The following is a 13473-nucleotide window of genomic DNA, read 5'->3' as shown; positions in this document are numbered from 1 at the left end:
GGAAGAGCCTGGGGGAGCAGGGAGGGTCTGGAAGAGCCCTGGGGGAGCAGGGAGGGTCTAGGGGAGCCATGGGGAGCAGGGAGGGTCTGGAAGAGCCCTGGGGGAGCAGGGAGGGTCTGGGGGAGCCTGGGGGAGCAGGGAGGGTCTGGAAGAGCCATGGGGAGCAGGGAGGGTCTGGAAGAGCCCTGGGGGAGCAGGGAGGGTCTGGGGGAGCCTGGGGGAGCAGGGAGGGTCTGGAAGAGCCTGGGGGAGCAGGGAGGGTCTGGGGGAGCCTGGGGGAGCAGGGAGGGTCTGGAAGAGCCTGGGGGAGCAGGGAGGGTTGGGCCCCTGCATGAAAGAGGACCCCAGGGCTGTGCCTGCATGGCTGAAGCCTCTGAGGAGCTGACCCCTTAGAGAGCTTTCCCCAGCTCAGGCCTCCATGGGGTTGTGCCTCACCACAAATTCTAGTTGGGACAAGTTTTTCAAGAGCAGGAGAGAGGAGAATCTCCTTAGAGGTCCTTCCCCAGCCTCAAAGATACTCCCATGGGGAAAACCCAATAGTAAGAAGCTCTCACAGCTGCTTCTGCCTGCAGTGGTCATTTTTGAAAGCACACTGGGGGGGCAGGGGGCTTGGGTTGGTTTGGATTTAATTTATAAGTATCAGAGGACTCTGGGTGGCCTCTGGAAGGTCTCTGAGCACTGTGGGGTAAAGGCTGCCTTAAGCTGTTCACCCCTCAGAGATGTCCACCCAACTCTCTCCTGCCAATGGCCTCAGTTTTGCCTTCTCTTGCTGCAGGGAGCAGAGAGGAAGATGAGAGATGATGAAAGGAAACAGTTCAGAAGGAAAGGGAAGTGCCTGGACTCCAACAACAATGGTCAGTGCTGCTGCTCCTCCCCTCCCCTGTGCTGGGGGCCCTGCAGCCTTGCCTGTTAGCTTCCATGAGATCTGCCCCTGCCCATTCCCAAGCCTGAGGAAGCCAGCCCTGCTCACAAGCAGGTTGTCCACCAGGTCCTTGCCTCACCTCCCACCAAAGCCCTTCATTAATTCTAACCAACCTTGTGAGAGACCTCTCCTCCAGCCCTGCCTCCAGCTCTGCTGTGCCCAGCAGCAGGACACAGAGCTGCTGGAGAGAGCCCAGAGGAGGCCACAAGGATGAGCCCAGGGCTGAGAGGTGTCCCTGGGCATTGAGGGGAGGTTGGAGCAGAGCAGCTCTGAGCTCCCTTCCAGCCTGAGCCCTGCTGGGATCTTGGAGGCTTGGTAGGAAGCCTTCCCTAAAAGGGAGGCAGCAGAGGGCAAGCCCTGAAGACCTTCTGGGGGGGTCCTGTCTGGTTTATTTTCTAGTGTTTCTGCTGGGAGACCTTGGGCAGGAGCTCTCTCCCTGAGCAGCAGCCCCTGGGCAGGAGCTCTCCCCCTGAGCAGCAGCCCTTGGGCAGGAGCTCTCCCCCTGAGCTGCAGCCCCTGGGCAGGAGCTCTCCCCCTGAGCAGCAGCCCCTGGGCAGGAGCTCTCCCCCTGAGCTGCAGCCCTTGGGCAGGAGCTCTCTCCCTGAGCTGCAGCCCCTGGGCAGGAGCTCTCCCCCTGAGCTGCAGCCCCTGGGCAGGAGCTCTCCCCCTGAGCTGCAGCCCCTGGGCAGGAGCTCTCCCCCTGAGCTGCAGCCCCTGGGCAGGAGCTCTCCCCCTGAGCAGCAGCCCCTGGGCAGGAGCTCTCCCCCTGAGCAGCAGCCCCTGGGCAGGAGCTCTCCCCCTGAGCAGCAGCCCCTGGGCAGGAGCTCTCCCCCTGAGCAGCAGCCCCTGGGCAGGAGCTCTCCCCCTGAGCAGCAGCCCCTGGGCAGGAGCTCTCCCCCTGAGCAGCAGCCCCTGGGCAGGAGCTCTCCCCCTGAGCAGCAGCCCCTGGGCAGGAGCTCTCCCCCTGAGCAGCAGCCCCTGGGCAGGAGCTCTCCCCCTGAGCAGCAGCCCCTGGGCAGGAGCTCTCCCCCTGAGCTGCAGCCCTTGGGCAGGAGCTCTCCCCCTGAGCTGCAGCCCTTGGGCAGGAGCTCTCCCCCTGAGCTGCAGCCCTTGGGCAGGAGCTCTCCCCCTGAGCTGCAGCCCTTGGGCAGGAGCTCTCTCCCTGAGCTGCAGCCCTTGGGCAGGAGCTCTCCCCCTGAGCTGCAGCCCTTGGGCAGGAGCTCTCTCCCTGAGCAGCAGCCCCTGGGCAGGAGCTCTCCCCCTGAGCTGCCTCTTGCTGTGCCTCCTGAGCTGAGCTGACCTGCACTCTCCATCTGTAGGTCTGAAGGGCTGTTTGCTCTCTGGCTTCAGAGGGAATGAACTCACGTTCCTGAGGCCAGAGACTGACCTGGAAACCCAGCCAGTCCTGTTCATCCCCAATGTCCATTTCTCCAGCCTGCAGAGGTGTCCTGCACAGGTGAGTCCCCTCCAGCCCAACCCCCCTGGTGCCCCCAGCTCTCACCCAGCACAAGGCCAAGCTGCTCAGCCCCCAGCTGGGACCTGTGACATGGGAGGAAAGAAACCCAACCCCAAGCCACAGCTCTGAGGCACTGTGCTGAGCCTTCAGGCACAGCTGCCAGGGGTGGCCTAGGAAGTGCTGCAGCAGTGCTGGCCAAGGGAACCTCCCCAGGCTCCTTCCAGCCAGATCCCCCTGGGGGCTCACCTGAAGCCTCCACAGACACCTGGGGAGTGGTGGCCAGAGCAAGAAAAGATGTCAGCAGGAAGCAAGCCATAGGAAGCTGTCAGCACAGCACTCCCTGCATGTGGGGACCTCTCTCACTTGCCCTCTGCCCTTCTCTTTCCCCTTGAGCCTGGGGAAAGCTGGAGGCAGTGCTCCTCAGAGCTCAGCAGTGCTCCTCCAGGGGGGCACAGCCACTTGTGCCAATCCTGCAGCAGCCTCTGGCAGTGGCTGCTGGCCCTGATGCCTCAGCACCCAAACCAGGGGCTGGAGGAACCTGGTTCACTGCCAAAGAGCTCCCTGGGAAACCTGGACCTCAATCCCAAGGAGCCTGTGAGACCTGCCCTGCTTTTGGGTCTAGCTGGGTCTGTGCTCAGCTCTCTGCTGGGCAGAGGAGGAGAAGCTGGATCACAGCATGTTGGGGGTTGGAAGGGGTTGGAGAGCTGCTTTATGTCAGGTTCATTTCATCTGCAAGACCCAGGCAGGAGTTTGGGTTTCATTGGGTAGGGAAGGACTTGGCAGGAGGGGAAACCTCGTTCCAAAGGTGCCCACACTGCCTCCTGCCCCAGCTTTGCTGCTCTGCACACTGAAAGGTCTTTCCTTTCCCTTCCAAGGTGCTTCCTCCTGCTGTCCCCAGCTCTGCAAACAGGTAAGGATGCAGCAGCCTCCAGCTGCCCTCTCTCTCCATGCACACCGTGGCTGGGTGGCATCCATAGGCAGAGTGAATCCCCAGGAGCAAACCAACACAGCACAGAGTCTCCCTGCTGCCCTTCACTGTCAAAACAGGGTTAGACCTGGGCCTAGAGTGGCCACAGAGATCTTTCCTTTCCCTCTCTGTGAGCTGCTGCAGCCTGGGTCTGGTCCAGGACTGCCCTGAGACAATGTTTGAAAGAGAGCTCACAGAGCTCTCAGTGAGGGGCTGGCACTGCTGGGAAATAAACTGGCATGAAGCTGCAGCCCCAGCTGTGATGTGTGCAGGGAGGGGAGACCCAGGATGCACCCAAGGCAGAGAGACAGACAGGGAGGTGCAGAAGGGTTTTGCTTCTGAGGTGATGCCAGAGCCACAGCCTGCACTCACTGAGGGGCTCTGGAGCAGGCTGCCCAGAGGGGTGGTGGAGTCTCCTTCTCTGGAGACTTTCAGGACCCACCAGGATGTGCTCCTGGTGCCCTGCTCTACTCTCCAGAGGTCCCTTCCAAGCCCTAGGCAGGAGGCTGCAGCTCTGGCAGACTCTGCTGCTGGCCTTGCTAAGCTGAGGTTTGGTGGCTGGATGCCTGCTGGGGGCTGGCACCAGATGGTTTCCAGATCCCTTCCAAGCCAGGCCATGCTGTGGGTTGGCTGCTCAGCCAGAGGTTCAGCTGCTGGGGTTGTTTGGTTGGCTGCTCTGTTCTGCTCTGTCCCCTTGAGACTGTTGCTCCCTCCTGCAGGCTGCCCTTGAAGCGCAGCGGTGCCTCCTTCACAGACGACTTTGACCAGATACCTCCAAAGCAAGCCAAGGAAGAGGACCCTCAGAGAGGTGAGCCCTGGGATGGGAACTCCCCTTGAGTGTGGAGTCTCATTTAGTGACCCCTGGATCTCCAGGGAGACCTTAGGGCAGCCTTCCAGTACCTGCAGCTGGGGAGGGACTGCTCCCAAGGGCTTGCAGCGTGAGGGACAAGGGGCAAGGGTCTGAAAGCAGAGCAGGGGAGACTTAGGTTGGGCTTTTGGAAGAAGTTCTTTACCCTGAGGGTGGTGGAACACTGGCAGAGGTTGCCCAGGGAGGTGCTGGAGGTATTCAAGGGCAGGCTGGATGGGGATGTCCTGGGCTGGATGACCTTCAGAGGTCCCTCCCAAGCCAGAGCCCTCAGGGGTTCCGTGGAGGACAGGAGGTGGCAGCACGCCGGGGACGTGCTGCGAGCAGCCTGGGCTCAGGGCTGGGCTCTGTCTCTTTCAGTCCTGCTGTACGTGCGGAGGGAGTCGGAGGAAGTCTTTGATGCCCTCATGCTGAAGACCCCAGACCTGCAGGGCCTCAGGACAGCTGTAAGTGGCAGCAGGAAGCCCCTGCAGGCGGCAGGGCGCTGGCGGCTGTGCGGTGGGAGCTGGCGGTGAGGCTGCTCCTGGCTGCTGCCTGCTGTCCCCTTGAGAAGGGGAATGGAAACTGTCAGCAGCAGCAGCCCGCAGCCGCTGGCCGGGCCGGGAGGTGCTGCAGCAGGGCAGAGCACCCCTCAGGGCTCAGAGCACCCCTCAGGGCTCAGAGCACCCCTCAGGGCTCAGAGCACCAAGCCAAACTCCTCTTTGTGGCAGCAGCTTCGTGGCTGCCCCTCTGAGCCAGCCTTTCCCTTCCCAAGGCTGCAGCTGTGCAACCTGAAGCCTGTCCTGGGCTGGTGCTGGAATCCCCTGAGCTGTGTTTGAGGAGCACCCAGACATATTTCTGTGATGATTATCAGCAGCAGCTCTGATAACCTCCCCTCTCTCTGCAGGCTGCTGGGAAGGGAGCAAACAATGAACCTCCCAGCTCTGGGCTGCCTTTGTGGCTGCACTTTCGAGCTCTGTTGGTTTTACAAACTTTTAAACCCAGGGAGTTTGGGAAATGCCAGAGCAGAGGATTCGTTGCCATCTCCTCCCTGCCCCATCCCTGCCTCACACAGAGCACAAAACCTCTGCAGAAAAGGCTTGTGAGGGAGCTGCAGGGCTGCAGTCCTCCTCAGGCTGCTCCTGAGCTTGCCGAGGAGAGGACTGCTGGGATGCTCTGCAGGTCAGCAAAAGCTGCTGCTGCCAGATGCACCCCCAGAGACACAGCCAATCAATCAATCACACAGCCATGGAATCAATCAATCACACAGCCATGGAATCAATCAATCACACAGCCATGGAATCAGTCAATCACACAGCCATGGAATCAATCAATCACACAGTCATGGATTCAGTCAACCACACAACCATGGAGTCAATCAATCAATCACACTGCCATGGATTCAGTCAGTCACACTGCCATGGAATCAATCAATCAATCACACAGTCACACAACCATGGAATCAATCAATCACACAGCCATGGAATCAATCAATCAATCACACAGCCATGGAATCAATCAATCACACAGCCATGGAATCAATCAATCACACAGCCATGGAGTCAATCAATCAATCACACAGCCATGGATTCAGTCAATCACACTACCATGGAATCAATCAATCACACAGCCATGGAGTCAACCAATCAATCACACAGCCATGGAGTCACAGACCAGGACCAGAGAACCATCCTGGTTGGGAAGGGTCTCTAAAGCTCTCCCAGCCCAACCATCCTCTGCCTGCCAAGCCTGGTGCTGAGCCATGGCCCTCAGCACCACAGCTCTGCAGCTTTTAGCCCCCCAGGGAAGGGCGCTCAGCCACCCCCCTGGGCAGCCTGGGCCAGGCCCTCAGGAGCCTTTCAGTCAAGAAGTTTCTTCTCCTCTCCAACCTAACCCTGCCCTGGTGCAGCCTGAGGCCATTTCCTCTCCTCCTGTCCCTTGGGACAAGAGCCCAACCCCACCTGGCTCCCCTCAGGGAGCTGCAGCCAGCCAGGAGCTCTCCTCCCTTTCTGCAGCTCCTCTCCAGCAAAGGGAGAGCTCAGCACAGCTTGTGCCCAGCTGCCTCCAGCACCAAGCACAGGCCAAGCCCTGGGGGGGCGAGGGGAAGGGAAGGAATCCTCTTCCTTAGGCTTAATGTCCTGGCAAGAGACCCAGAGCCAACCTGCAGCCCCCTGCCAGCCACGGACGTGCCCAGGCTGTCCTTTTCACGCCGTGGCTTTGGCCCTCTGATGGAGCCAAGGGGAGGGAGGTGGTGGGGAGGGAGTCTGTGCTGCTGGCTGCCCCCCGGCTCAGGGCTCCCCCCCGGCTCAGGGCTCCCCCCCGGCTCAGGGCTGCCCCCGGCTCAGGGCTGCCCCCGGCTCAGGGCTGCCCCCCGGCTCAGGGCTGCCCCCGGCTCAGGGCTGCCCCGGCTCAGGGCTCCCCCCCGGCTCAGGGCTCCCCCCGGCTCAGGGCTCCCCCCCGGCTCAGGGCTGCCCCCGGCTCAGGGCTCCCCCCCGGCTCAGGGCTCCCCCCCGGCTCAGGGCTCCCCCCGGCTCAGGGCTGCCCCGGCTCAGGGCTCCCCCCCGGCTCAGGGCTGCCCCCGGCTCAGGGCTCCCCCCCGGCTCAGGGCTCCCCCCCGGCTCAGGGCTGCCCCCGGCTCAGGGCTCCCCCCCGGCTCAGGGCTCCCCCCCGGCTCAGGGCTCCCCCCGGCTCAGGGCTGCCCCGGCTCAGGGCTCCCCCCCGGCTCAGGGCTGCCCCCGGCTCAGGGCTCCCCCCCGGCTCAGGGCTCCCCCCCGGCTCAGGGCTCCCCCCGGCTCAGGGTTGCCCCCGGCTCAGGGCTGCCCCGGCTCAGGGCTCCCCCCCGGCTCAGGGCTCCCCCCCGGCTCAGGGCTCCCCCCGGCTCAGGGCTGCCCCCGGCTCAGGGCTGCCCCGGCTCAGGGCTCCCCCCCGGCTCAGGGCTCCCCCCGGCTCAGGGCTCCCCCCCGGCTCAGGGCTGCCCCCGGCTCAGGGCTCCCCCCCGGCTCAGGGCTCCCCCCCGGCTCAGGGCTCCCCCCGGCTCAGGGCTGCCCCCGGCTCAGGGCTGCCCCGGCTCAGGGCTCCCCCCCGGCTCAGGGCTCCCCCCCGGCTCAGGGCTCCCCCCCGGCTCAGGGCTCCCCTCGGCTCAGGGCTCCCCCCGGCTCCCTTCGCGGCCGCTCCATCTGCTCTGCTTTCCTCCCGCAGATCTCGGAGAAGTACGGGCTCCCCGAGGAGAGCATTTACAAGGTGTACAAGAAGTGCAAACGAGGGTAAGGTGATCTCTGCCGCCCCCAGCCCCTTCCCCGCGGCTGCAGCCCGGGCGCTGCTTTGGGCTGGGTCTCTCTTAACGAGGCAATAAAAAGCTGTTTGCAGCACATAAACCTCAGCCCTCTCTGGGCGGGGGTTAAAGGTTTGGGGATGGATAATGCTCCCTTGTATCAGAGTTGTTTGGAGTGTAAAGTGTCCCCAGGAGAGGAAGTTGGATGAATTGGGGAATTGTTTGGGGAAGCTTAATGGCTGCTGCCTTGTGTGATGGAGAACTTATCTCCCTGGCATCGGGGAGGAGGGAGAGATGTTTGCTGCTCCAGAGCCAGCGCCTAAACGGCTCACAAAGAGCTGCAGTGGCTGAAGGAGGGCATGGGGCAGCCCAGCTGGAGATTGCCAGCAGGCTCTTCCTCCTGCCCCCGAGCGCAGGGCTGCTCATGCACAGCCCCAGAAACGGAGCTGTTCTCCTCAAGGGGAGCCAGCAGCAGTGGTGGCCTCGGGAGAAGGTTTTTCAGAGTGCCTGGAGTCTGCTCTGGAAGCAGAGCAGCTGTGGAGGACAGGGGAGGGCAGTTTATCACCGCAGCTTCAGGGAAGCAAGGCTGAGGTGTGTCAGCTGTGGTGCTGGCTTCTGATGTGGCCATCCCAGGTCCTCAGGCTGTCATCAGACAGCTCAGGCCAGGCCAGCTTGGGTTCCTGGGCCAGCTGACTGGGAGCATCTGCCTGGCAGGAGGGAGCCAAGCGCTGATGAGTCTGCAAGGTGGACCAGGAAATGGCAGAGCTGCAGGGGAGAGGCCACTCAGGCTTTGTTTTGCTTTGGGCTTTGGTCATGGCTTGATCTGATAAGTTGTGAAGGTTGTTTAATGCTGACTGGGAGGGCAAGCAGGCAGCTGCCCTTGGCAGCTCTTCCCCACAACAGGAGGAGCAAAGGGGAGAAAAGGCCACGGCTGGGAATTACATTGGAAAAGCAACCAGCTGCCCCCCAGCTGGACCTGAGTGAGGGCCTGCAGCCCTCAGCCCCTGCTGGACCTGAGTGAGAGCCTGCAGCCCTCAGCCCCTGCTGGACCTGAGTGAGAGCCTGCAGCCCTCAGCCCCTGCTGGACCTGAGTGAGAGCCTGCAGCCCTCAGCCCCTGCTGGACCTGAGTGAGGGCCTGAAGCCCTCAGCCCCAGCTGGACCTGAGTGAGAGCCTGCAGCCCTCAGCCCCTGCTGAAGCAGGGAGGGGGCACAGAAGATCTTCCCCAGCCTGCCAGACACCAGGCTCAGGCTCTGGGTCCTGCTCCCCCAGATTCACTTTCCCTTGGAATGATTCTCTCCCACTGCTCCACCCTGAGCCATCCTCTCTGCCCAGCTGCAGCTCTTCAGCTGGTGCAAAGAGCTGAAGCTCAGTGGTGGGGAGCAGGTGAGGACCTTCCCTAGCAGGACATTCAGATGAGCCTCAGGGTGACTCCAGGGCAATAACAAAGTCAGTGAGGTTTGGCCTGGACAAACAAGGGAGGGCTCAGGGCCCTTCAGCAATGCTGCCTTCAATCTTTTGTGGTTGAGAAGTCAGCTGGAAGCAAGAGGCACAGGTGGCTGCTCTGGGCTGCTCTGGGCTGCTCTGTGCTGCTCTGCCTTCCTGCACTCAGCCAGCCAGGGGCAATCAGAGCAGCTCTGCTCACCACCCACCCTTGGGTATTCTCTGGGGACAGCTGTCAGGGGCCAGACCCTCTGGGATGCAGGGCTGGGGGACATGCCCCAGGTAGCCCCAGTGCTGCTCCTGTCCAGTGCTGGGGGGTGAGAGGCTGCTGGGATGGTTCTGATTCACTGGGAAGTGAACCCCTGGGCAGTGCCAGGCTCTGTGTCTCAGCCTCTCTCTGCACTCAGGGGGAAGCTCATCCCCCAGGAGAGCCAGGGACAGAGTCCAAGAGGCCATGAGTGTGCTGAGGGGCCTGGATCATCTCTGAGCAGCAAAGGCTGAGAGCCCTGGGGTGGGAGCCTGGAGAGGAGCAGCCCCAGAGGGGATCTGAGCAATGCTCAGCAAGAGCTAAAGGCTGGGGGGGGCAAGAGGCTGGGGCTGGGCTCTTCCTGGTGGTGCCCAGGGACAGGCCAAGGGGCAATGGGCACAAACTGGAGCCCAGGAGGCTGCATCTGAACAGGAGGAGAAACTTCTTGGTGTGAGGGTGCAGAGCCCTGGAGCAGGCTGCCCAGAGAGGTTGTGGAGTCTTCTCCTCTGGAGAGCTTCCAACCTCCCCTGGCTGTTGTGCCCCTGGGCAAGCTGCTGTGGGTGCCCTGCTGGAGCAGGGGGGGTTGGAATGGATGATCTCCAGAGGTCCCTTCCCACCTCCACCCTGCTGGGATTCGGTGGTTCTGTGAACTGTGCCTGCTGGAGCGCTCTGTGCTCTGCCAAAGGGCAGCACAGTGCCAGGCCCTGGCACGGAGCTGCCAGCAGAGCAGGGTGGGCACGGGGGCAGAGCTCCCTCCTTCCTCTCTGAAGCTGGGGCAGGCTGTGCCAGGGCTGTGCCAGGGCTGTGCCAGGGCTGTGCCAAGCCTGCCTGCAGCTGCTGCGGGCAGGAGCCAGCAGTGCCCTGCGAGGCATCCCCCGGGGGGACCCCGAGTCAGGTCTTGCCGAGCTGCTGGATGTGTTTGATGCTCTCAGCCCTTTTCTCTTCCTTGTTTCGCTGTGTGTGGGGTCTGGGGTGGTTTTCCCCTTTGCCATCTCGGCTGGTGCAGCGTTGCTCAGTTAATGCTCCTGCCCCGTTAATGACCCCGGCGGGCGGCGGGAGGGGATGCGCTCCCTGCTCCCAGGCGTAATTTGTTCTCTTTGTTTCCTCTGAACGGTTACAAATTTCCCTCCTTGATTGATGGGAGCTGCAGGGGCAGGGTGCAGAGCTGCCCAGGGACCCCCAGCACAGACACTGGGGGGGATGGGGGTGGGGGACACGCTCTGGTCGGGGTCAGCACCGCAGCCTCGGGTTCAAATCAGCTCTTGGGATGTTTCCTGCTCTCCCATGTCTCCATGGAGTCGATCCCAGGTCAGGATGCTGTGTGATTTAGAATCACAGCATGGAGGGGCTGGAAGGGACCTCTGGAGCGCACCCAGTCCACCCCCCTGCTCCTGCAGGGCACCCACAGCAGCTTGCCCAGGGGCACAGGGGCCAGGGGGGGTTGGGAGCTCTCCAGAGAAGGAGAAGACTCCACAGCCTCTCTGGGCAGCCTGCTCCAGGCCTCCAGCAGCCTCACACCAAAGGAGTTTCTCCTCCTGTTTAGGTTTGCAGCAGGGCTGTGGGGATGTGCCCCTGAGCACAGGTGGGATCCTGCCACCAGCTGGCACAGCTGGCACAGCTGGCAGCATTCACCCAGCCTCTGCCTGGGGGTTCCTCCCAGAAAGGGCTCCCAGGTAGCACATCTGGAGAGGAGGCAGACAGCCTGCTCCAAACCACTGTGGCCCCACTCCCAAAGCAGTCTCAGCTTGTTCAGAGCAGTGCAGCCCTGCAAGCACCCAGGCAGGGAGCAGGGAGGGAGCTCTGCTCTGGATTCACATCCCACAGGATCCTGCTTCATTTAGCCTGCAGAGCAGACTCTGGGCCCAGGCACATGCAGGGTGGGATTGCCAAAGCTCTGCAGGAGAGCCCTGTGTGGTTTTGTGGCTGGAACTCCTTCACCCTGGCTGAGCCTCTCCAGCTGGGTGAGGAAAACCTTTGGTGTGAGGCTGCTGGAGGCCTGGAGCAGGCTGCCCAGAGAGGCTGTGGAGTCTTCTCCTTCTCTGGAGAGCTCCCAACCCCCCCTGGCCCCTGTGCCCCTGGGCAAGCTGCTGTGGGTGCCCTGCTGGAGCAGGGGGTTGGAGTGGGTGAGCTCCAGAGGTCCCTCCTGACCCCCAGCAGGCAGTGACTCTGTGAGTGCTGAGCTCTGCTGACCAGGCTGAGCTCTGCAAAGCCTTGGGATGTGCTGAACCTGACCCAAGCCACTCTCCCCCTGCTGCAGGATCCTGGTGAACATGGACAACAACATCATCCAGCACTACAGCAACCACATGGCCTTTCTCCTGGACATGGTGGAAGCAGAGGACAAGTTCCAGATCATCCTCAAGGAGCTATAAAGGAGCCACAGGCAGCACTTAGCAGGACTTGTCTCAAAGCCATCAAGTTTGACCCCCCCCAGGACTCAGCCTGGAGCCTCAACTTGTTGCCTTTACTTGAATCCACTGCCCTGGGCAGGGCCCCCCCTGGCCACACGGAGCCAGGCCAGAGACTGCTTGGAAGATCTGTCAGTGATGTGAACATGGAGCATGGACCTTCCCTCTGCTGAGTTTATTGTTATTGTTATTTTGTATGTTATTTTATTTGAGTCTGCCCCGGCCCTGGCCCTGGTCCTGGTCCTGGTCCTGACCCCGGCTCTGGCCCTGGTCCTGACCCCGGCCAGGGGCAGCGCGGCTGGCAGAGCCCCGGCAGGGGCAGAGCGCCGGCAGAGCCCCGGCAGGGGCAGGGCACCTCCTGGCTTGGCTCTTTGCCTGATCCAGCCTCAGGCTCAGGCTCTGGCTCTCTCCCAAGCCCTCAGTCATGCAGAACCTTCAAACCATTTCCAGCAGGGCTGAGCCCAGCCCTGAGCTTCTCTCTCTCTGCCCAGAGAGGACTTCGCCGCTCGCTGCCGGCCGGACGCTGCCCGTGCCCCCCGCTCCTGCCCACCCCCCCCCCCCGAGTGTAAATACCACCCAGGCCTCCCCCCCAGCCCCTGTTGATACATTTCTGATGTCCCTTTTGTATTTGATACACCTGGATAAACGGTTTGCATTGTTTTCTACCTGCCTCAGTTTGGTGACACAGAGCATTTCAGACACAGGCTGCCTCACCTCTCCCTGTGGACTCCTTTTGTAACGGTCTTGTTGGTCTTGTTGGTGTGGATATCCCATAGTAATAAAGGCTCAAAGATGGAAAGTCAACTGTCTGCCCCCCTCCCCAGCCCCCCAGCTCTGGAGCTTGGAGCTGGGCACAGCCAGGTAGGAGCCAGGGCAGGGAGGTGACAATGAAGGCACAGAAGGGACTCCAGGCTGGTTCTGCACCACACTCTGTTTGCCTCCCCAGGAAGGGGTGAGCCAGCACTGCCCCTGTGCTCCCCCCAGAGCCAGCACTGCCCCTGTGCCCCCCCAGAGCCAGCACTGCCCCTGTGCTCCCCCCAAAGCCAGCACTGCCCCTGTGCCCCCCTCAAAGCCAGCACTGCCCCTGTGCCCACCCAGAGCCAGCACTGCCCCTGTGCCCCCCTCAAAGCCAGCACTGCCCCTGTGGCCCCCCCAAAGCCAGCACTGCCCCTGTGCCCCCCTCAAAGCCAGCACTGCCCCTGTGCCCCCCCAGAGCCAGCACTGCTGCCCACCTGCTCCCCTGCAGCCCCTGCTTCCCCCTGCAGCCCCTGCTTCCCCCTGCAGCCCCTGCTTCCCCCTGCAGCTGCATTCCAGCTCCTGGACTCCTCCTCGGCCCTCCCTGCAGCCGCTGGGCTGGGCTCTGCCTCCCCCAGGACGACAGGGCCTGGAAGGGACCTCAGGAGGTGATCCCACAGCACCACTGTGGTTGGACAAAGACCTTCATCACCATCAGGCCCAACTCTAACTCTGCCAGGGCCACTCCTACACCAGGCCCTTCAGCACCATGTCTTGGTGGCTTTTAAACGCCCCCCAGGGATGGGAATTCAGCCCCTGCCCGGGGCAGCCTGCCCCAGCCTTTGGGACCCCTTCTGGTGCAGAGGTTTGTGCAGCCCCAGCGCTGGGCTCTGCCTGCCGGTGCGGTGCTGGCTGCTGCGGAGGTGTTGCCGAGGGGCTGTGGGCAGGGGGAGGCTGCTGAGCAGCTCCAGGCACATCCCAGGGCTGGGGGCTGATGTCACATGGAGCTGGGGAAAGGCTCAGGCAGCCGGTGCCAGTTTCAGCTCTGCTGACAGGGGAAGCAGCTCAGCCTCCCTCTGCGCTGGGAGGTGCTGGGGCTCAGCCGTGCCTCTGCCTCCCCCTGCTGCACTGCCTGCTCCAGCTCCTCACACCTGCGATCCTGCAGCCCCGTGCCGAAACTC

General features: G+C 62.6%; 1 protein-coding gene across 1 annotated transcript in view; it reads left to right on the top strand.

Annotated features, from left to right (window-relative positions):
• The window catches only part of GRHL3 (grainyhead like transcription factor 3), a 37321-nt gene extending 24974 nt beyond the window's left edge, over positions 1-12347 (top strand). Inside the window, exons 10-16 of the mRNA XM_068159146.1 lie at positions 776-854; positions 2242-2378; positions 3254-3288; positions 4065-4153; positions 4571-4656; positions 7388-7452; positions 11407-12347. Coding sequence (XP_068015247.1) covers positions 776-854; positions 2242-2378; positions 3254-3288; positions 4065-4153; positions 4571-4656; positions 7388-7452; positions 11407-11521 — 606 coding nt within the window. The 3' untranslated portion in view covers positions 11522-12347. The remainder of the gene's footprint in view (positions 1-775; positions 855-2241; positions 2379-3253; positions 3289-4064; positions 4154-4570; positions 4657-7387; positions 7453-11406) is intronic.
• The last annotated feature ends 1126 nt before the right edge of the window (positions 12348-13473 follow it).

The sequence above is a fragment of the Melanerpes formicivorus genome, unplaced genomic scaffold, assembly GCF_026170545.1.
Source record: "Melanerpes formicivorus ecotype bairdi unplaced genomic scaffold, bMelFor1.0.p_v2 SCAF_45, whole genome shotgun sequence".
NCBI classification, from domain to species: Eukaryota; Metazoa; Chordata; class Aves; order Piciformes; family Picidae; genus Melanerpes; species Melanerpes formicivorus.
The sequence above is the reverse complement of the archived record's forward strand: the minus strand, read 5'-3'. Positions and strand labels throughout refer to the sequence as shown.